Source organism: Atractosteus spatula, chromosome 3 (assembly GCF_055471065.1).
Source record: "Atractosteus spatula isolate fAtrSpa1 chromosome 3, fAtrSpa1.hap1, whole genome shotgun sequence".
NCBI classification, from domain to species: domain Eukaryota; kingdom Metazoa; phylum Chordata; class Actinopteri; order Semionotiformes; family Lepisosteidae; genus Atractosteus; species Atractosteus spatula.
The window spans coordinates 61,609,440-61,633,708 of NC_142708.1; the positions used below are offsets into that span (position 1 = coordinate 61,609,440).

Below are 24,269 nucleotides of genomic sequence, written 5' to 3' on the forward strand. Positions count from 1 at the left end.
TGGTCTGTTTTTTTAAATGGCTGTTTTTTTTTAAAACAGCCCATTTGGTGTTGTTTACACTGTAAAAAAACATGCAGCATTTGATACATTATACTATTGCTATCATGGTATCTATCACATGTAACAAACCTGGGTGTAATAGGATACAGCATGATTAAGTTGAAAAACTGACATACAGAATTCATGACAATGGGAGCTACAGTGCTTGCTCCTCATCTGTCATGCGTTAAGTTAGCAGGCCGAAACATATTGTTACACTCAAAATATATATATATTTACGTGTGTGGTTTATATAAATGTCCACGTTTCCTGTATGTATACTTGTATGTTAATTGTGACTGTTGTATTACATTTTGATATTTTATTATGAGATTTTATTCCTATTGTCCTTTGCACAACGTTTACTGCAACGGACCCGACCTGCTCCGGCAGCGCTTGAGAAACCTTTGCCTTGCTAAACAAGTTCATTTTGATTGGCATCTGAAGTGAAGTGAAGTACGGCTCAGTCCGCTAGATGTCGCTACAGCTCGCGCTGCTCCTGCCCACTCCTCCCTCAGACGAGGAGAGACACTCCCCCCTTCCTCTTTCCTCCGTCTCTCATCCTCTCGCGATATCTCCCCGATGTTTCCGGTGTTGTGAATGTCCCTGGAAACATGGCGGTCAGCATCCGCGGCCGTCCGATCCGAAGTCTTCGGATGCGAGGTAAGATAGACTCCCCTTTCTCCTGACAGCAGGGCTTCGTCTCCTTCGGATCGGCGAGCGTGGACCCTCTGTGCGCCCAGAGTCCCCAGTATTTGTGCTAACCGTGTCCGTGTTGTCTGTGTTTGACAGGTCGGAATGACAGCGGGGAGGAAAACGTACCGCTCGATCTCACCAGAGGTAAGGCGGAGAGACAGGGCGAATGAAGAAAGGGGAGCTTTTAAGCTGTTTTTTTTTTAAATCGGGAAGGTTACAAATAATGATAATTACGTTAAGGATTGGATGTCTGTTTGTATTTTATACGTGGCTTTAGCTATTAGACGTCATTGGTAGGAGGGGTGGGGGTGTTAGCTGACGGTTTGCGGATAATGTTCTGTTTTGATTAGAGTCCCCTGATATGTCTAGTCAGTGAGTGGAGCGTTCATTGCTTGTGTATATATACACACATAATCATCGGGGGTTAAAGTGGTTGTACGCAACTGGGGCAATTTAGGCTTCGTGGGGCGCCGTGGTCACCGATCAAAGGAGGGATGAGAGGGGAGGGAGGGATCCTTCACGAAGCCGGGCTTGGCTTGGGTGTCAGGAGCCGGGGCGAGTGGCGTTACGGTAAACAATGTCGAAGACTTGCATCTGACGCCTGGCTGCAAGCAAAAACCCACACCGGGGTTAATCGCTTTCCTGTAGCTCCCGTTGGCCGCCGCCGACACTGATGGCATTACAGCGTTTGTTATTTATCCGAGATGAAGTCGAGACCCCCCCTCTCTCCCCTCCCCCCCCCCACTCCGACAGAAGGACAGAACACGTAAATAGTGCACAACCGTTAAAATACAGATGAAAACAAGTATACGTTTGCGGAAACTGGCGTGAAGCCAGACAGCACAGTACATTTACCAAAGTAAGAATACAATTATTTTTAAGCTGGTTTATAATTATTATTCCAAGATGCCTCGTGTTCAGTGCAGTGCATTGTAACGTTCACTTGACCAGCTAAGCCCGATTTGGCCGTTTCTAACTGCCTACACTCTGTTTACAAAATTCACTAAACTGCCGTGGTCTTTAAAGTGATTTGCGGATTGCATTGGAAGCGGCTCCTTAGAGGACACTAACTCCTTGCTCTCCCACGTCTATGAACATAAGATGTGCTGTATTAATTTCGATTTCGGTATTTCTATGCTGCGAGCCAAAGCTTACCCTTGTGTATTAGAACATTACATTTCTAAGAGGATGAGAGATCCATGGAAATTATTGTGCTTATTTTAATTATGTGAAGCTTGGTTCTCTTTGCATAAGTGTGCAACTGAACGTTTGTGTCCTGAACTGTAGGCCTTCATTCAGAGTATGACGCAGGTTATTTCTTAATAAGATGAAGGCAAACCTCAATTCTGTTAATACATGTTTCTGTGTCCATCCTCGTAGCAGTGTGCTTTGTTGGACATTAATCATTTGTGTGCACAGAAATGTCAGGATAAACTGGTGTTATTTGCACATTTGTACATTTTGAAGCAGCCGGCTGGCACAGAAATGTTACAGAAGTCCCATATTTCACTGACATAATCTTTTGAAACTGTCAGGTGATTCATTTAGCATTACAAGTACTTGTGGATCACCTCTAAGAGCTGCGACACCGGAGTCTGAAAGAAAAGGAGCTCAATGGTTTTCGCCTCAGCCTGAAGAGGATTTTGAAAGCTGAGGTCCGTGTGGGCAAAGATGTGCTCGATAGCCTCTCTCTCTTATAACACTTCAAGGACACAGAGAGTGGTTCACTAGGTTTTTTACACTTTTGGTTGCTGATGCCCAAGGTTCACCTGCCACATGAATTGGGCATTTTCCGATTGGTCAGCCTCTCCCCCATTCTGACAGCTCTCTGCTTCAATAGAAAAAATGTGTCTCACAGTTGGCCACCTTTAGCATCAGCATGTTGATAACAGGGGCTAAAATCAAAGGGGCTCAAACTCCCCTCACACTGCTTCATGTGTTTGGGATCTGTCTTTAACACCCAACTGACTGTTTTTTCCTTTCCGACCTGATGTGCCCAGAATGCAGGTCTAAGGGGTTTACTGTGCTAGTACCTTACTGTCACAGACGTTGCTAGTGTCTGTGAATAAACTCGTGTTTCCTTGGCCAACTACATGTGGAGCTTATTCATGGAAAATTAACCTTATGTGATTATGAACTGTTCTTCAAAATGTACAGTTTCTGGTGCTAAAGATAAACGTTCTATGAGCAAGTTTGCTTTTGAGGAGATTTCTTCTGCATAAGAGCTTATTCCTCTATCGATGTGTCAAAAACATTTTATAAACACAGAAATAAAGAACAAAGTCCCCATTTTCTGACGTGCCAACTGCACACCCCACTTTCCACTCCGTCTCTGGTATTTTTCTGGAAGAGCGATCAGCACTCTTGACCGGTCTGTCCCGTTTGCCAAAAAGCTGGTTCATATCACAGTGTAGTTCAAGAGCACATACTGAGGGCTTGCCTGCCACATTGACTGTGGTCTCAGCACTGCTACTGCTGTACTCTACAATAGACCAGTGGGACAGTGTTTTAATTTACTTTGATCTCAGTTCTACAAGGATGCTGTTGGTTGCCAAGGTGAGGATGTTCCAGATGTATCAGCCTCACCCATTCCCCGGTGGCATGTGGCCAGTTCTGCACATTCCTTCATGTTTCAGCCATTCAGTGATCATCTATGATCAGCGCTGCCTGGATTAAACGCCTGGTGTTTTTAAATAGCATGATCCATTAATTTCTGCACTAAGAATTTTAAAAGTGTAATTGATAGTGAGGCCCTTTGGAGGTATGCTGACGTGGTAATATCTGTCCTTTTTAAAATTCAGGCAGTATTGCGTTCTTTTGTTGTGTTAGCACATGTTGGACTGAAAATGTAGTACCTCTAAATTGTTCCTGCAACCTGGTGTTGTCAGAGCAGGTGTGCTAGGCTTTACATCTTAACTGGAGTGGTATGTTAAGATAATTTGTATCCCAGTTTTCTTATTTTAAATGCAACTTTTAATTTCAGAGGGTTCTTAAGTGCACTAACATGGCATATTTTGACGAAGCAGAAATAAGGTAAAAAACTAAGACTTGAGATAGAATTATGTGAAATTCAGTGAAGATCAGTGGTTTGCTCAAGCTGCAGGTCTAGGAATAAGGTTTGCATTCTGTAACAGTTTGCATGCCATTTTCTTTAATCCTTTATTTAACCAGGTAAGCCAATTGAGAACAAATTCTCATGTGCAGTATTGACCTAGATAGAGCAGGGCATTTACTGGAGCAGTGTGAGTGAGGTAACTTCCTCAAAGGTACAACAGCTTTATCCTACAGCCCTGTCATCCGGAGACCTAACTAGTGTCCACACCGATGTTGCGGTGATGCATTATAATATAGAAGCAAAACCCTGTTTCCGATATGTTGCATGTTTATATTGAGTAAATGTGTTTTGACAGAAATGTAGATTTTTCAGAATGTTTGCTCTTCTGCTTCATCATCACTCTTTGTATAGGGGATTGCAGCTTGTAAAACCTGGAGTGGGTCAAATTGTTTTCCTAGTGATCTGTGTTAGGCTGAAGGAATCCCTCTCAAGGCCCAACCATAAAAAGATTATTATTCACTATTTTTTTTTAATCACAAGTTGTCTTTAACATGTTCTAAAGATGTTCATGTCGATACATTGTCTTTAACGTGTTCTAGTTTACTTTGTAGCTGCGTCGTCAGTATGTAAGTGTAGATATGCTTATGTCTGCTCATTTTTGTGCATACTGTTTTGTCCTACTTGTATCCTCAAGGGTGCTCATTGTAATGCGGCAGGACACTGGGCTATGTATCATTCTTGTAGTCCCTAGTCTTCCTCTGACATTGACTGTAGGCTGGGTAAAAACCTGAAGTGATTTCACACACTCATCTGCGTCTCCCTAATGGAATTTTCCAAGCTATCGTTCAGCTGAGGATAATCAGTCACATAGCTGGCATTTTCAACAGCCCTTCTAGTGTATTATTTTAAAATAAGACCATCAATAATCCAGACATTTGTGTGTCTTTTATATAGGGAGACATGCCTTAGCCAGTGCCAGTGATTTCCTACAACTGATGTCGTATAAACTTGTGGGACCTTTGAAGTTCAGAATATGTCTTGGGTAGTAATAATTTGCATAATTTACTGGTTAGAAATCCGGCTGTTTTTCAGGTGGATACCATAAATTAATCCCCCTTTAGAGTAAATTGTTACATGAATGTTCCTCTTATTGATGCTACCTGGAAAACTTTCATACATGCAGTTAGTTCGCCGTACAATTACTGCCGACCTGCAGTTCTACCTACTGTACAACGCTAATTCAGGTGAGCAGTTGAAAGAATTGACTTCAGATAAACATTATGTGTCAATAAAAAAATGGTAACATTCACATAATGATAAATAGCAAACCAAAAATAGCATTAGTTAGAAAGTAATTACCACCTTCAGGTATGAATGTTATGAGACAGAGTTGTTGATCAGTATTTTAATATTGATGTTGCACTAATTAAAAAAAACAGGACATTGTACATTTCCTCCAATAAATTACCTTGTAGAAATTATAGAGGTGTGAAATTTCCATATGAATGTCATTTGGTATTCAGACATTGTAGAGCGGGTTCTATATTTTCAGGGGAAAAAAAGCGCACTGCAAATTTCACACACTGAACCTTCGAAAGTTCGGAACAGCCTTTGAGATGTGGGCTACAGAACACCCCATTGAACATTTGGGGACAGCTCTGTGTAAAATGTATTTAAATTTCACAAAGCGGAAACATTTTTTCATAGACATGTCTGAAATGTCTTCATGTGTAGCGTGCTTATGATCATAAATTAAAGGCTCAATCTGTCAAATGTATTGCTTCCCTTAAGATAACAGATTCCAGCGGCAAAGTGCTATAAATCAGCTGACCATTTCTGCTTTAATAAGACTCTATTTAAGTAAGCCATTTTTGAAACAAGCCATTATTTTTCATAACTCTCAACGTTATGTTTGCTGTACCTGGGTTGTAGTTTAAGGGTCTGAAGAACTTCTAGGCTTTTTATTACTTCTTGTTTGTCTTTGGGGTGGCAAAAGACATGATTTCAGAACTCCTCCAGCTGCTTCATAGGGCCCTTTCTGTCAAGATTTGAGATTCAGGAGGTCCAACTTTAGGAGTCTGTTGACTTGAGTCATTTATAATGGTCTCGTTGCCACGGAGCAGCTTTGACTAGTTCCCTTCCTATTTCTCTAAATATCACGTCCTGCTCCTTTCAGCTGCCCGACTCTAGTATTATAGGTGCTCCCTCCTAAAGCGTGTTATTAAATTCGCTCCCTCCGGAGAGACGCGGGGTGGGCTGGTGGGGATGATTCTGGTTTTCCTGAATGACCCGGCTGCCTCCATTCATGAGCGGGAAATGTGCAGACTGGGGAGGAGGAGAAGAACGTCTGCTGCATGACGAGAGCAGCAGCGCTCCAGATGGCTTGGCCCTGTCGCTTTGCCTCCTCGCCGCTGCTGGTGCAGAGGACTGCGCTGCATCCCTCTGGAGCTCTGCCAGCACGTCAGCTGTTGCCGCACAGTGGTGGAATCCAGTCAGGAGCGCGAAGGGACAGCCAGTGCTCTTCCCGTTCTTTGTTTCACATTGGTCTGCACTTTTAAATAGTGGCGGGGGCCAATCAGAAACCAATTACTGACGCGCTGCCTTGCTGAGGGGTTTCAGACCCTTCTTGTGATGTCCTGTTTTGTGAAATTCGAAAATGACGCAGGCACATCTTTGTATATTTTATTCACAACCTACATGCACCAACCCAAGGGTTGTAAGGGTGAGATCTCAGCAAAAACTGAAGAGAAAAGTATTGAAATATAAATTGAAATATATTGATTGTGCAGGTAATGAGACCCGTGGTCTCAGTATTTGTGGGAAGCACTTTGGTAGCCATTACAGCTGAAAGATGTTTTGGTTAAGTCTCTGCCAAGTTAGGACATCTGCTTGGTACAGTTTTGCCTTTTTGTTCTAGGCAGATTTTCTCTCTCATGTTGCTTGGTGGATTGCTTATGGACAGCAGTAGTAGTATTTTTTTTCCCCACAGATTCTTTACAGGATTCAAGTCAGAACTGGGCCACTTGAGGACATTCACTTTCTTATTCCTAATCCACTCCAGTGTAGCTTTGGCCTTGTGCTTTGAATCCTTGTCCTGCTGAAAGGTGAATTTGTGTCCCGAGCTTAGGTCTGAAGCAGAGGTTCCTCTAACATTTCTCTGTACTTTGCTCCATCTATGTTTCCATCAGTCTTGACATGTTTCACAGTCCCTGCAGATGAGAAGCAGAACTAGAATATAATACTGCAACCACCATGACTGATAGCAGAAATAGAGCTGACTGAGCGATGCACTATGTTGGGTTTGCTTCAGGAGTAACGCTTTGCATTTAGATGAGAGAGTTTCATTTTTATGTTGTCTGACCACAAAACCTTAGCTTGGTTGCAAACCCCATATGGGGTATTAGACATTGATTTCAGTTCCTTACAAGCCCCCTTTGTGGAGTGCCAGGGATATTGCTGCTCTCCCATTTCAGCCACTGATCTCTGTAGCTCTTTCAAAGTCGCTGTTGGCCTCAGTGATAACCCTAACCAGTTTCTTTCTTGCCCAACCGCTCAGTTTGGGAGGACAGTCTGCTGTAAGCAGTGTCTGGATGGCTTCCACTTCTTAATGATCCACTTCATCATGCTCAAAAGAGATGTTAATGGTCTTCAAAATGTTTTTGTCAACTTCTACTGATCTGTGCCTTTATATAACTTTCTCACTGATTTCTTTTGAAAGGTTCATAATCTTCAAGTTTGAAATTCACTACCTGTCTAAGAGATATTAAAAGTGCTATATAAAATCAAGTGTTTTACTAGAGGTGTACTTTGAAATGACTTATGGCACTCATCAAATGTGTGTGACTCATTAAGGTTATTTTGTGTACCTAAATTAATGTAGGTTTGCCACAGCTGAGGGTTTGGATACTTTAGCAATTATAACATTTTCATTTTTTCATGATGATTTTTTTTTAGGCTGAGTATTTAACAAATATTAACTGCTACTTCATAGTGCCATTACTGCAAAACAACGCAATGTGAAAAATGTGTTAGGGTCAGAATAATTTTGTAAGGCATTGTGTCTAAATTTTCCAAATGTGTTTTACCCATGGAAATGAGAAAATCAACCTCTTTCTAGATACTGTACTGAGGCTCCCATCCCCCCAAACTGTCCTCTGTCTGCTGAACCTCAATACCCTACAAAGAAAAGATCTCTTCTTGGTAGCTTATTTGTAGGCAGGATTTGCTATGTCTGCATAGGAAACCTGTTCTTTTAGGGCCTCCTTCACATCCTAAGTGTACAAGTGGATTTGTAGTGCTTCTTTGAAACTTTCTGCTTTTCAGCAAAATTCAAGTGCCTTTTTCTCTGACTCTTCTGCACAGAGCTCTCTCTGACGTCGATTACGTGATCCCTGTGTGAATACAGGTGCTAGGAGTCTCCCATCTTCACCCTATGAGGAAAGTGAGACTTTATGGAGTAGGAGGATGGGTATGGTTTAAATCTAGTATCCAGCATGCTGTCATGCTTTAAAACTCCCAAAAGAACCAAGACTGCATTAGTCATTTTCACCTCCTAAAGTGCACTTTTACCAAATCACATGATTGCTGGTGTTTTCACAGCAAGCGGCAGCTTTTCCTTTTTCAGTGGAATGACTTCTTAATGCCTCAGTCCCTCACAGATCCACTGCACTCCTTCATTCACTGTTTTCCTTTACTCATTTTATTTTCTTTCGCAAAAGGACAGACCTACAGACAGTACAGACCTGGGTCTGGATTAATCCCACCTTCTGCTGCCGTTCCCAGTAAAACTCTAAGATAATGTTTTTAAACTCACACATTTTTTGTTGTTGATATTTTTTAATTTTGCTGTAGGCTTTATCCAACTCGCCTTCTGTCTGTACTTTAGATACAGCTGAGCAACTCCAGCAGTCTGAGTGAAATACTTTGCTCAAGGCTACAGAGTGGTGTTTCACACTGGACTTGAACTGATAAACTCTCAGTTAGAAGTCCAGGACCCTAAACTCTACTCCTGAAGAGTGGTCTTCTGATCACATCTCTTGCTGGCTCTGCTACCGTCTCCCCGGAAAAGAGCTACAAGATGGCAGTTTCTGAGAAAGAGACCTGCAAATTTATCAGTTATGGTAGATAGCCCCCCTGTCATACAGCGTTGTGCCAGGTTAACATGAGATTACAAACCAGCAAGCTAGGGTGTAAGTTTTCATGTTTAAATAGAAGCAAAAAGATGGTCTATAGCAGTGGTTCTCAAACTTTTTGGACCAAGTACCACCCCTAATCCAACCAAAGCATCCAAGTACCACCTACAAGTCATCGTCTCATAGGAACCCCAGAAATTCTCAATGACCAACATGAGCACGCGTGCACACACACTCACACATACATATAATAAATATTATAATAATAAACTTTATTTGATATAGCGCCTTTAAAGGTGGCTTCTCAAAGTGTTTTACAGAAAAAAAACATTAACAACAACTAATAAAAAAGCACCATTTCAGTGAGAGGGGTGAGTCTGTTTAGTTGAGCAAAGCAGATGTGAATTAATTTTTCGAGCCTTGATACAATTCACAACAGAGTCTAACGTGCAACTACACCGCTGTGTCGGCTTGTCATTGCTCTAGCACCGTCTGTACAAACTCAGACGCATTTTATCCAGTCGAGGCCATTCTCTTCGATAAATTCATTCAGAAGCTGAAATATGTGCTCTCCTGTAGTTCCTGTTGGTAGCGGTTTACAGAACAGAGAGTCTTAATGGGACATGCCCTCAAACTCGTATCTAACGTAAACGAGCAAATTGGCCAAATCGACTACAGACTCATCTAATTGCAGTGAAAAACATCTGCTCATCTTAACGCGGTCTATCAGTGTACTTTTGATATAATCCTTCATTTCAATAATTCTATGAGTGACTGTCTTTCAGGGGGAGGGGGGCAGCAGGTCGAGCTGTTTAGCAGCTTTTTCTCTACACATAATACGTGTCAGCTCTTTTGCCAACGGTAAATAAGGTTCTTCAAAAATAGTGTAGCTTACCTGCTTTAGCAATCTGCAAGCTTGCATTTTTCCGCGTTTCCGTTTTTATTTCCGTATTTATTTAAAGTTTTTATTTCATGCGCATGGGAGCGAAACACAGAGACGCTCGGTGTATTTTTCTCAAATTAGAACAGTTCTTAAATATTTTTCTGTTATCATGCTTTCGTGTGCTCACAAGATTACCTGCGTTCGTAGCACGTATTTCTATGCATTCCTGTGTTTACAACGTTGGCATTGTTCCAAAATCACGCACATTCTCCTTTCTCCCTATTTGCTGGAGATACAGTAGCTTTTTTTAAATACAATTGGTCACTTGCGTCCGTAGCACGCATTCCTATAGAGTGGTATAGAATTACAGAGTATCTCTTACGTCCACTGAAGTATTAGTGCGCACTGTATCGTAGTACGTACGCTGCGTATTCGACACGTATTAAAATACAAAATATGAAAACCCGTCCCGATTTTTCAGCGCACACGACACAGTTCCAGGGTCATTTGGCGTACCACTTGGCGGCACTCCACGTACCACTGCCGGTACGCGTACCACAGTTTGAGAACCACTGGTCTATAGCAATAAATCCTTAAGAAAGACGTTACTCCAGCTAATGCATGACTGACTTTATCACTCGTGACTGAAATGGTTATGGTCTGTAGTCAAACCTTTGGTCTTTAAACTGGACATTCAATGTCCCACATTAGGCTTGAATTTTAGGATATTGATTCATCACCCATTTTCAGGACAGAGTACCTAGAAATTTAAGGTTTTGGACCTTTTCACATACAACTAGAGTGTAACATATTGAAGGATGCAGTTTACTTTATTGCTTCAGGAATGAGTTCCACATGTCATATGATCTTACATCTTATTGGATGTGATACATTATTTCATAATCTTAATTTTGCAGAGTATATTATTATCATTATTTGTGCTTGCATAGTAATAAGTTCCCCCGTCCTTGTCCTCCTTATTCTGAAGAAAGGTAATTTTGTGAATTTGTGATATAAGGACATTTACTTTATGCGTCATGGACATTAAATTAACTTCATCGACTTGGCAATTTCTAGAACAAATGATTAAGAAAGTATGTGTATTGCAGAAGTGTATCCTGAATTATAACCATTTAATTTTAGGCTTGAATGCTAATTAGGGACTCTGGGTTAAATTCTGGACTTGTACTCTCCATACAGATTGTATGTTCTCCCCATGTTCAAGTTAGTTTCCTGCAGGAACTCAGGTTTCCTCTCACAGTCCAAAAACGCGCTGTAAGTTAATTGGTTTCTGGGGAAATTCGTCCTGGTGTTAGTGTCTGTGTTTCAGTTTGTCTGCAGGGTGTGCCCTGCCTTGCACCTGTTGCTTGCCAGTATAAACTCCGACTCCCCTACAGCCCTGAATTGGAAAAAGTAGTTAGAAAATGTATGCTAACTGGTACCCATGGTAACTTGTGAAGCATTCATATGGGCCTGGGCTGTCACTGGTTGACTGTGGGTCCCTGAGCAGCAGTGCAGAGCTGTCCAGGTGTCCTTGCAGATGAGGGGGTTCGAGTCTGCCAGGCTTGCTGGACACCTAGGAGCTTTCAGTGCAAGAGAGAGAGAGCTGCTTCCCTCTTCCAGCGGACAGTTCAACTCGCCTGAGTGCATTGTGGGACTCAGTGTGTAAAGCAGTGGATGGATGGATTCAGAAATGCAAAGGTAAAAGGTACAGGGCTCCAACCCGCCCGTGCTGGTGACGTAGTAAGATTATTAAGAATTCCAAAGTGGGCAGTGAGGAGCAAAAAAAAAAAAAAGTGGTGATTCCAAATTAAAAATAGTAGCATTGGTATGGAGGTTAATACATTCTGAGAAAGAACTTGGTTCAAACATTCTCGTCCTGACTTGTTAGAAAATTAGCCAGTGATCTACTGAAAGGCACTTTGTATCCTGTGTGCTTCGATGTTTGAAGTTGTTGTTCCACGGGGGTTCCTCAAAAGAAGGACATAAGAAATAAAGTGGCTCAGATGGGAATAATGAAGAGACAGTTTCTTTGAAAACCAGAAACGAAGTGGTTTCATCTTAAATATATTTTTTTCTTTTACTATACTTTCATGATTGTGGTGAAGCCTGTTTCCAAGTTCATAATAAATTCCATTATGGACTCTGAATTCCCACTTGTGACTCTGTCTATAAGCATTACTTTGTAGACTGGACTAACAAAGAGCGCTTTGACATAAAACTGTCATAGTTAGGTAAGCAGTGCAGTATAACTGCAGTGCAAGATGCAGAATGGAGCATCTCTGCAAATGGGACAGTGGATTAAAATATACTCTGTTTGAATGGCAAACGGAAACTCAAATATAGGATTAATGTACCTGAAGAAACCTTTTTTTAATCCAGTTTGACTCTAATTGGCACAAACACTAGCAGTGTAATCAGCATTGGCCCAAGATGTTCCTTAGGTTAGCAAGCTGTGGGATGCTCTGCTTCCTGAAATAATGAGAAAAGCCATAGGATCCTAACCTCTCTGAACTCTGAAAACTGCATGTTTGGTCCTGGTGCCTCTCACTTCCACAGAAAAGGTTTGCATGGGCCCAGCTTGCCACTGTAAGTTGTAGTGTGTGATGATAATGGAATGTATTGGCCCAGTGATGAAAAGGCATAGGGGCACAATATCATTGTCAGTGGATTTGTACAGCATCTTTGATGTATATCCTTTCTATGTGTGGGCTCAGTACATTCTCCACATAGGCTGGCATCAAGCAGCCTGGAGCCTGAAGAGATGTTTTGCCCTGTTTCACCCTAAGGCGGCTGTTGATACTTAGCATTCAGGACCATTTTGGATGTGTAGATGAAACCCTGGAGGAGAGTTCCAATAGACTGATCTGAAAATGAGATTTTTTTTTTTTAAATTGTCCTGAAAGTAAGACGTTATTAAACAGGAGGGCATCCTTTCTGCGCCATGCATTAATGATTTTTTCCTCGAGTTTATATGTTCTGATTTTATTGTCTAAAGCCGTTTCCAGAGTGGCTCTCAGGGCTGAATGAGAAGGAGACCTACATGAGAAAACATGTCGGTAATACACGAGCTTTATTAATCTTGATGTTTGTATATCATGGGCTTGTGTGGCTTTACGTCTCTTTCTGGTACAAACTCTGGCAGCCTTAAGAAGGCCTGTTCAGCAACTGTGCATGACTAACGCATTCATTATCATGGGAAGATTAATAGTTAACAGTAACGTACAATCCTACATGCGCATACAGCAGGTTTGTTAGCGTTGTAGGAGAGCCTTGATATTTTAATTATTACTTTAATACCTACAACAGTTCAATGATGTATCAAGAAACCAAATTCAGGCCTTCTGAAGTGAAGAAAATCACTGGTTTTTATACAGCACCCTTGTTTACTCATACAGACCTTTTTAAACCTCTTAGATCTAGAAAACTAATAAAAAATGGAAGCTCATATTTTGAGCAGAAGTCAGTGGATTTTTAGCAATAAATCATTCATGTTGTCAGTGCACAGTGTTGAGACAAACACTCCGTACCCCTGCGAGCTCAAGTACTGTGTGTGTGTTCTTAATTAGAAATCATATATGTTTTAAAAACCTTTAGGAATTTTTCATAAGAACGCAAGGTGAGGAGATCATTTTGCAGGCTTTTTGGTTGCTAGGAGCTGTTTCATTTCTTAAAGGATCCCTGTGTCTGCTTCAACAACATGGAAGTTTTAGACCCTCAATTATTCGAATATAAGTGCCTCTTCTTTTCACTTCTAAATGCACCTGTGTTCCAGTTCCATTTTTTGTGCTTTTTATTGTTGAGTTTTAGGAGAAGAGATTGTTTCTTTACACTTGTGTGTTTATGACATTGCTTTGAGACCATGGTTTATTCTGTTTTTGTTTTGATTTAAACTCTATCCAGAACAGGAATGTCTGTTTTGTATCATGGAGACCACAACTGAACACAGTACAATATGCCCTTGTATTGTAAATGAGGACACACGAGTGTGCTATTATTTTGTGCTTATATATGTCTGGCAGAGTACAGCTGGAGGATTACTAAAAGAACTCCTGAGAAAGCACAGAAATGCTGGATATTGTGGGGCCAGGGATGAGGTTGTTTTTTGTTAATGTTTTGTATTTCATTTCACTAAATATTCTTATGATACCAATGTACGAGCTTTCCAGTTTAGTGACATTCGCTCCTGTGATGACAGTCACGGAGACTACACAAACAAGAAAAACGCACAAAAACTTGCGCCCCTGAAGCACAGGAATGCGGTTAAAACAGGATGGGTGCAAGAGCAAGATTCGTAATCAAAACTGACACACTTGCACACATTTGTACATGGACATAACCCCTGTCCATTGTAACATTGTAATTGTCATATATTGTCTTATCTGTAATCTGATTGGGAGCATGAGTCTTTTGTGTTGTCGGCATTATAGATCTCATTTTGCCTTAGGTTTAAATAGCAATGGGTATGTCTGTAATTGTATGGACTTTAACAAGTAGGAAAAAACCTTCTGTTTTAAATATGCTGTAATTGGCTAAACCTGAATAAAAGGGAGGAGCCTTGCATTTAAATGTGTTGTAATTGGCTGCATCAGACCAAGTGGGAGGGGTTATGTGCTTAAAATGCATCTGTTCTGTGTTAATTGTCGGGGAAGCTGTAGTTGGGAGCTGTTGGATGTTCTCTGGAGGTTAAATAGCTGGGCGAACAGGTGGAGGAGATGCTCGACTCTTGAGGCTGCTGTTCAGTAAACTGCTTAGATCTCGTTCTCACTGAATTTTAACTTGTGATATTGTTTTTTTTAACCATCAACACTGCAGCTCCCATAACCGTTTCTGTTTGGCTTTTGGTCTTGACAATAAGACTGCTAGGCTACTCGTGTACGTGTGTGTCTAGCTGAGCCATAGGCATGTCAGAAGCTTTCAGTGTTCTCCCTCCTTTTCAAGCCATGCTTTCCCATGTGTTGGTATTTCAAGTAATTTGAAGTGGAATCAGCATTGGCCTAAGATGTTCTGTAGGTGAGCAAGCTGTGGGATGCACTGATTCCTGAAGTAATGGGAAAAGCCATAAGATCCTGACCTTTCTTGATTCTAAAAACAGTGTTCAAATTGAAATTGTCTTTACATCCCTTTTGTGAACCCCCATCCTGTTTTAAGAATACCCAGTTCTTAAGAGATCCAGAGTACCGCTGAAACCAGGAAAGAGGAGATGAAGACCCCATACAGTAGGTATGGCTGCCACTGCCACTCCCTGTGCTGGGCTATTTTCTTTCCAGCCACCAGCTGCACACGCCTGCTTGAGGAGCCCCAGCCAGCCACGGGCTAAAAGTAGAGCCCAGTCAGGGACTGAGGTTCCGGGACTGATCGTCCCAGACTTCGTGCTGAACAAACCTTTCACTAGTTGAGCACCTTTGAGCCCCTATTTAAAGTCGATGTTTAGCTACAGTATTAAAAGCTTTTGCAGTGGTGCCATTGAAGTTTGTGCTTCTTTATTGGCAGTGCTGTTTCACTGTTGTCCTGCTGTGCTGTGCGCTGGCAGTGACCCGTGGGCCTATGGGCCCTGTCTCTGATGGGGAAACTAAGACTGGCTGAGAGTTAGTGGCGTGTTGAAATCTTTATAATGTCTTGTGATTTTTGGGGAGCTTGTGTGAATTGTTGGTATTGTCTGCTTGGATTTCTGGCATAAGAAGCAGAGGCACTAAATAGTTGAACCCTTAATTGAAGTTCCTTTCTTTACTTCATTTTAGACTTTTTAACAGCAGTAAAGCTAAGAATATTGACTTCCCGAATGAATAATTTAAGAGCAACCTTGATAATGTTAGCAATAAAGGGGGTATGTTGTAAACTGAGAGATAGGTCAATATGTTACGAGTGTAACAGCAGTAATTATCCTGGTACAAAATCAAGGTGAAGCACTTTAGTCATGTATCAGTTTACAGTGATAACGCTTTCTTGTTTGTGGGAAGTGAGAAATCCTTGCTTGCCGACTCTCAGGAGGCCATTTGTTGGGCCTAAGTGGCACTGTTGCTCCTTAGAAACTTCCATGTCCAAGAGGCATGCTGCACTTGAATCTCCGAGTCCGTGCCGTGACCAGCATTCATTCTCCTGCTCCGTTTTCTGTGTGCGCGTCTAAGCCGGAGCAGGCAAGTGATGGTGAAAGAAACAGTGACATTCGGATTGCCGGAATGTAAGAGTTTGATTTTTTTTTTTCGAGGCGCAAATTTCTGCACTTCTTGTTTTTGCCGGGTTGTCGTATGAAGACGGATTTCTCACTTCTTTCGCAAATGCTCCGCTCCTGAGTCGCCCACTGCTTGTGCTCTGCACACCGCACGGCGTGTGGCTCCAGATTTGTTCGCCCCAGGCGCACAGGCTTAACCAGATTAAGAGACACTTCTTCTAACTTTAAATAGGAAGTGGATGGATCTTCAACTTGTTGTGGTTTAAAGTTTAAAAATGGGCAGTATTATTATTTTAATTCTGGTCTCGGAGGATTGCGTTTGTCTTAAATCTTGCAGTTGCACCAGTGCAGCCCCTTTAACCACTGTGATCTCTGGTTTGTACTTTCTGTTTTGTGCCTGCAAGCACCAGTAAAGCCTGCTGTAATCGGGATCCTGCAGCGCTTGAATTTCTGCCTCCAGCTGAAGTCGTGTCCCAAGTGAAACGAGGCTCCTGCTTTTCCTAGGCACTGCAGAGGGAGAATGGGGGTGGGGGGTTCTTGTCTGGCTTCTCTCTCCTGGCGGGAATGACACGGCCCAGAAGGATGGAGGGCGAGCTAGGAGAGAAGATGTGACACAGAGGTTTATTTTTACAGAGCGTGAGCTTACGCCCCCGCTTTCTGAAACAGAAATGACAGAGCATCTGAAATAGCTGGCAGTAGGAAGTGCACAGATGTGCTGCGGTGCTCTTTGCTGATCGACAGACTGCTGCCACATACACTGCAGGGGGACAGTCTTCTAGTGTAGAGGCTAGAATGATGATGGTGTTAATTTATCAGGACCCGGCAGGTGCAAATGAAGAAAGAATAGACATATCCAAGATTTCACAGTGTGCTGACTGAATGGAAATTGGTTTGTAAATGCAGGCAAATTTGCCCAGAATTGCGTACCTGAAGAACCTGATATTGGGGATATTAATGAGCAGATTTTAGTCACTTGGGCATGAATATTAATGTCTCTCGCTGAAGTATCGATTTCTGCATCTGTTGTCGGGTCTAAAAAAAGCATACATACGAACAGGATAATGTCATCTGTTTTTTTTTTTTCTCCTTGTGCAAGCCTCAGTCAGATGCAAGAAATCTGGAGTGCTTGCCTGAACAGGCAGGTGACTGGGAGCTCTTCGGGTAATGGGGTTGTTCTCCAGGACACCAGCTGGAGGGCTGATATGTCTGCATGCTGGATCCTGTTGCGCTGAGCTGTTTGGGTTCTGTAGTAACCCTGGAATTTACAGAGGCAGTGCCTGTGACATCATCCGGCAGGAGGGGGAACCCAGTCCCAGACGCACAGAAGCCTTTCTGATCTCAAAATAACCACTAGCTCTTCTCCCCCTTTCTCCTGTGTAATTAATTGGACTGATGTCTTTGTCCAGGGGGCATAGTCCAGCTGTACCACATGCAACAGCATACTCGTAACTCCTAAAAAGCTGCAAAGAAAAGTTTGCAACAGTCCAGCATCGGGTAGAGTGTTCAAAGAAACTGAAGGATAGACCTGATAGAAAGACCCCACAGCACAGTATGGGCAGCACCACAATAGAAGAGCAAGAGGAGCTGTACGGCTTAATGGATTGGGAGTGTAAGCATAGTGAAGAATTTAGAAAAATAGCCTTGAACAAATGCAATAGGGATGTTGGAGAGATTTGCTTATTTTGTTTGCCTTGTTTTTTACATTACTAACTAATACAGTATGTGGATATGGAAGGTTGACAAATCGTAACTGAATCATATTTTTGGGGGGGGGGGGTCTAGGTGTATTTTTAAAGAACACACAAGCTGTCTTAGCCACGTCTCTCTGCGATTGTGACAGAATTAGCCTGAGTTCTGAAGTAAACAGGTGACCCTGGTTGTTTTTACAGAAAATAGCAGAACGTGCTGGTTCCTGAAATGAAGCTAAGGGTTTCGGAAAAATGCTTCGATGGCACACTCAAAGAAAAAAAGGATGTAAACATTAGGGTCTGAGCTGCCTGGGCGAAACATTGGAAACCGAGATAAGGTGTCTGAAGTTTCTCATAGCAAGGCTCTCCTGTCCCTGTCACCTGAGGCTGTATAAGCCCTAGTCTGATTAATACTGGAGGTTGACACATGAAATGTTTGCTCTGTGTCTACAACTGTACATAGAATACCAGGATATTTCTCAGAACACTTCACAAGAAACCTATAAGAACAAGCCATTTGGTTGCCTGTGGTTTCCTAATCTACAGTACAGCTTTTAGCCTTCAGATTCCTAGAAGCTCCCACTACATTGTTTAGTAGTGGCAGGGCAATTTTTCCCAGAAACCCAAGACCTCTTTAAAGTAGTGGTTTCTTCATAGCTCTGCATGCTCCTTCTCTCATGTGCTTTTATGTTGTTGATTAACAATGTAGGAAGATAAGGACTGGCCTCAGATCCTCTGTAATGTCACTTCATGTCCACCCAGTGATTGTTGTGTTATATCGGTCTCTCTGCCTGTCTAAGACCTTGTCACCTTTTTCCTGCAGTGCAAGCGTGATTATTGTAGCCTAACTTTCTGCCGGTGTCTCTAAAAATGTGACATTAGAGCCTTATACCTATTTTCTCATAACGACACAATCTGATCTCCACCTATTGCCGTGCAGTCAATGCTCAGCTGATGCTTCCTTAAAGGGCATCCCCAAGAAGAGACAGCAGACGTGTTAACTTTCAGTGAGGTTTCACATATACTCATGAATCAAGAGTGGGGCTGATGGTGCAGAATGGCTGCTGTGCATCACCCAGGTGGCAGCTGCACACCACTGGTTGATGAAATGGATCCCACTTGTCTGTAAAGTTCGGGATCCTTTGAGATTGAAGGGCTTTATAAATGCGAATCATTTTCATGGATTGATACCGAGTACACCAAGAAACGTTTGCAGAATAGCCAGGCAAACAACCGCACAATTTCTGAATTCAGTCACTACCTCTGCTCTGCCCAGTGCAGCAACAGATCCGAGTAGCAAACTGCTTGCTTTGTTGTACACCTTTGATATACTAATGACTGCTTTGTTTTACAGAACCTTCCGACAACTTACGGGAAATTCTTCAAAATGTGGCCAAACCACAAGGAGTTACAAACATGCGCAAGCTGGGCCATCTGAACAACTTCATTAAGGTAAACAGAAATGGATACTGTATTCATAATGCCTGCCTAGTGTTGCTTGAAAATTAGGCATTTTCTTCACTCATTTTGGGTAGGTGCTCCTTTTAACATGGACATTGACAAGGATTTTTTCCTGTTGGGAAGGAGAGCGACATTCACCTCCTAGTGAACGTAGATGTTTTTGCTGTCTTTAACTTTTAGACACAAACGCACGCTTGCAAGAAAAAACATAATGTAATACTGATGTCACCTTAGAGCATGTGAATTTTTCATTTCTTGATAATACCGATTAAACTCTTTTGAGGTTGTGGCTTCATGTTTGGCAGGCAGATGCCTTTTCTCTTAAATAAGCAATGATCCTTTTATCTGACACATTTCTTTAATCTCCTGCCAGTCGAAGTGCTCCTCTGCTGGCTATGCCGAGACAGGCTTAGAAAAGGCCAGGCGCTGTGGGTGTGATCATGAATGCTCTAACGGTCATGGGTGCAGTTTGCTTGTAGTTTTTTTTTTAATTACGAGAAAAACTCATGTGCTTTCCGAAAACATACAGAACAAACCAGATGTGTTTCTCAGCAATGGCAGGTTTTGGCATTCTTGACATTTCATTTCAGATTGTCAGAAAATGTTGACATTGTTTGCAACTGATACTGGATGGAGTGCATAGTTTTAGCATGACGGTAAAGGTACAGTAGGCAATTGAATTAAAACTGATAAATATCAGATCAGTTCCTCTCATTCTTGAGTGATATGAAAATGTGTTTAAGAGGAGTATATTTGAAGATAACTTTGAACGGCTCACAGTCCCACCCTACTAATCACTGTGGTGTGTTGTAAGACCCTTTGCATGTGGTGTAGGTGAAGAAGGGAATAGACTAACAAGCCACAGCCATGTTGCTGTTATAGGATCTCTTTTTCCTTGCACTCTTATGATTACCTCTCAGCCTATATCACAGAATTCCCCAATTTAAGATATATGGTAGCGTTGGTTTAATAAATAAATACGGTATAAATGAGCAGCAGGTTTCCGATTTTTACAGCAATGAAGGTTCATGTAAGTAATCAGTTGCATTTTTTGCAATCACCAGCTAGCCAAAATACATGGACATTTTTTGCTGCTGTATATATAACAGGGAAAGAATAAAACTTTGTTGTTAAACTTTGCCTTGATCTGAGTGTGTAATTTGCATATTTTACAGTTGCATTCAGCTGTTCGGTTTCTGTGCGCAGGAAGGACTAGCTCTGCCCTCATTAGTAAACATAAAAGACCTTTTTCAGACACTTGGGGGGGAAAACTGGAGCTTAATTTTTTAATCTAGAAGGAAGCTCTTACATTTTTTTCCTGTTAAGTAAGAGCTGTTGAATCAGGTGCCCCTTCTGAGAGACAGCCGTAATTAGCCTTATCTTTAAATTTAGCCGAATGCCACATCACTGCATAAACTTCACTGCCGACCGTCACGTCCTTGCCTTCTCAGCCTTCTGTCTGAAACAGAGAATCTGCCATTCCTTTACCACCATAACAAAATAGAGCCAGCCCTCCTGTAAAGTCTCTGGATGTTCTATGCATTTAAAGACCTTGGTAGACCCAATTTGTGTTGTCATTAGTTATTGAATTCGGAAATTCTTAATCCCCAGGTTGCCCTGTAATGAAACATGAAGCATACAGTACCTGCTTATTAAACTAAAGTGTCCCTGTTGTATCTTAAGCCTTATTTTTAAAGCTCTAAAATCAGCAACATCCTCTTTTTTTACCATTCAGTAAAATAAAATAAATATTTTGTCCAGGCATGTGCAGAATGCTTTTAAGCTTGTACTACTGTACTTCTCAGACACCTTTCGCATGAAACTTGTGCCAGGAGATGAGTATAGTTGGAACCATGGGGTATACATCTTCGAGATATCGGCAGTACACACCATAGGAAGCTGTCACAGAATCTGTGCTGTTCAGTTCATTCTCGAGGAAAAGTGTACTGCTTCTGGGGGGCATGGGACACCTCAGTCAGCATTGCTGTATTCTGCCAGTTGTCCTAATTGTACGTGTATCAGATTATACCAGATTTGATCATTCCACGGTACACAGTTTTCCTGACAGTTTTCCTATGTGGTTTAAACAGGACACCTACTTTTCTAAGCATGTTGTACATACACCTAAATAACATGTCCTATGCTTTTTTGTGATAATGCCACCCTCTTGCTTAGAGTGACCAAATAAGGGATAGGATTCCATAAATAAACAGGCTCCTTATTTCAGTCCCCAAGTGGTAAACAAACTCCCACAGTGTCGACCTCATGCTTAAGTGGGATAGACGTGAAAGGAGTGGTTTTAGATCATTGTGTTCCTTTTTTGTCTGGTTCCTTGCTGACTGCATTTCCTGCTACATGTTCTTTTTTGATAGGTGATTTAGTAAATGGTGGTTGGGCTAACAACACTGGAATTTAATATAATGGTGATGCCTTAAGGGGACAGTTGGTCCTGGATACACAGGCCGTGACAGAGATACGAGTGGCGTATATAGTTGGTTTGCTCCTCATCTCACAAACGTCTTAGAAAGCCGTCTTGTTATCTCTGGTCCCAAGCCAACCTGTAGCTTCACCAGTCAGACCAAACCAAGTCTGCTGTGCCCTGGAAAGCTAAATTGAAAACATTGCTGTTACATAGAGGCCTACATAAGCCAGAGAAATAGTTTTACTCTATTTATCACTTAAGCTGAACCTGTAGAGAGAACATTCAGCTTAGTCCTGATCTAGCCATGACAATAGGTTACAGTGGAGGCTGTTCCAGGAGCAGACCCACAGCTCTTTATTCTCCACTTGAAGTAAAGGGAATTGTGAGTTTGGAGCCTTAAAACTGAGTCACAAACAACTGGCGCCTCTAAACTGGGTTGGTTTAAATTTCCAGTTTTCGATCCCACCTGTAAGACTGAACTGAACTGAGAGGTGTTAGCATGTGGAAAATGTAGCATCCTGCTCTGAGATTTTGCTAGTACATTCCTCTTTTAAAAACTAGGAAAGAAAAAAAAATACAAAAAAGCAACAGATCAAACCACTCATGTTGTTTTTTGGGGGGGTGCAGAGTTGCTAGCAGGAAGGTAAAGTCATAGATATCTGTCATAAATAGAAGTGTAACACATGGCACACTGAGCTCTGCACCAAAACGTTTAACCTGTATTTGGCATAACTGGCTACATTTAATACAAAACAAAAACTCACTCAGTTTATATTTTACTGAAGGTATGTATCATTAATTTGTCGTTCGAATCTAATCTGTTGGCTGATCTTGGTATAAAAATAGAAGTCTCACTATCAGGTAAAAGATTAGGGATTGAAAGGTGGCAGATAAGCCCAGCATTGTAGTTATTTCCCTTTTTAAAGATTTAATTCTGGCTATACACACAAAAGCAGTTCAACTGCAGTCAAATGATATTCTTTCAGTTGAAGGATATGCTGTACGTAATTGGAAATAAGAGTAGATAACAGGAATTAGGTATATATTTTGACTTACATAGAGATTAAATTGCCTTTTAACTCCAAAGTTACTCCCTGTCTTCTTGCAGTACTAACAGACCTGCACTATAGAGAATAGTGGTTCCCTCAGCAAAGCCTGAATCCTAGACCTAGCAGAAGTCTGCCTAATTGGACTTAGTATCTATGTATCTACAGTACATCATAGATCTGCATGCAATCAAACTTGTATGATTGCATGTGGAAGAACAAAAAGACACCAGTTCTGCTTTTGGCCAGATCCTCATTCAGATCTGACTAGTCAGGATGTCTGCAGTAGTGCTGGACCAGTACTAGCAGTGCGGAGAGTGTACATTTCCCCTTGCTAAGCAGTGCTTCAGGTCCTTGCTACTAGTTTTGCTTCAAAGCAGTTTGACCGTACAATATATGTTTAGAATTCTCCTGTGTTGAAATCAATAATAGGAAGAGACCATGCATGTCCATGCATAGAATGGTTTTACTTAGGTATATCTTTGAAGAGAGATTTCACTTTACATGTGTCTTAAAATCAGTGTTATTAAGTAAAGTCCATGAAAGTCTTTTGGCATGTTGTGTTGCACTACAGATGTGTACATTCATTGTAATTGATTCTTTGCATACAAGCAGTTGTCCCATTGGCCAGTAGTGTACACATTCACTTAACTGAACAAGCTAGCCTGCTTACTACAGAACAGAGAGCTCTTCACTGGGGATTACATCACCCTGCAACACTCCGACAGTTCTATCAAACACACCCCATAACACTCCCCCTCTCTGTTATTTTCCTGTTGCTACCTCAGCGATCGGCTTGCAACCAAGAACATAAGGAATCCATCAGTGCTCTGGCCCATCAGAGCTCACACTGCAGGCCTGTCATTGAAGAGGTCCTCATGCTATGCCTGGCTTATTCTTGATGGATCTCATTGTTTTGTATTTAATGATAAGCTGTGGTGTACCATTCCAAGTAAGTTGTGGTATACCATTCCAGCTCACTGTTCCATATGTGGGGGGAAAAAAAAAGTTTCCATTTATGCGCCCCTTGATTTTCTGGATGAGAGGAGTTTGAATTAACTGCTGGAATCACACTTGTTTATGCCTTTCAATATGTTGAAAGAGCACATAAGGAGGTTCTGAAAACGATTGCGTTACACATCACTATGTGTTGTAAGAACTGTTTGGGTAACGTGCCTGCAGTTTTTCTGTCTGGCATCACTCAAGCCTGCAGGAGGAATGGCTCTTTTCAAACCCTGATGTGATAGCTGGGCCACTAGCTGGTGTATCCTTCACAGCTACAAGCGATACAGACAAATGTCAGCCTCGGGGACACGCCTCTCCACCAGTCTTGACTAGACTTATACTGTAAGTTGAAGAACTTGTCAGGATATGAACTATGAAAAAACATGCAAATGAAAAGGTTTTAGCAGCATACTGGATGTATAATAATAATGATGGATTTTTTTTTAAAAACCTTATAACTCAGTGCTTTCATTTCGAATAAGATCAGTTCAATCATAAATTGATTGAATTCCCATAATTCATGTTTTTGTTTCTAGATTGCAGTATTCTGTTTAGTGATATTAAGTTGTGAAGTCTTTATTGCCTATTGCTTCTGTCTGTTGGTTATTCCAAAGCTGCTGTTCTTTTCCTAATTAAACCACATTTAACAAGTTTATTCTTCTTATGGGGC

General features: G+C 41.6%; 1 protein-coding gene across 2 annotated transcripts in view; it reads left to right on the forward strand.

Moving 5' to 3' along the window:
• Positions 1–635: 635 nt before the first annotated feature.
• The window catches only part of rictorb (RPTOR independent companion of MTOR, complex 2b), an 81,108-nt gene continuing 57,474 nt past the window's right edge, over positions 636–24,269 (forward strand). For both annotated transcript variants that reach the window (XM_088911927.1, XM_088911928.1), the window contains exons 1-3: positions 636–702; positions 832–879; positions 19,020–19,117. In XM_088911927.1, the coding sequence (XP_088768053.1) occupies positions 654–702; positions 832–879; positions 19,020–19,117 (195 nt within the window). In that variant the 5' untranslated portion in view covers positions 636–653. The remainder of the gene's footprint in view (positions 703–831; positions 880–19,019; positions 19,118–24,269) is intronic.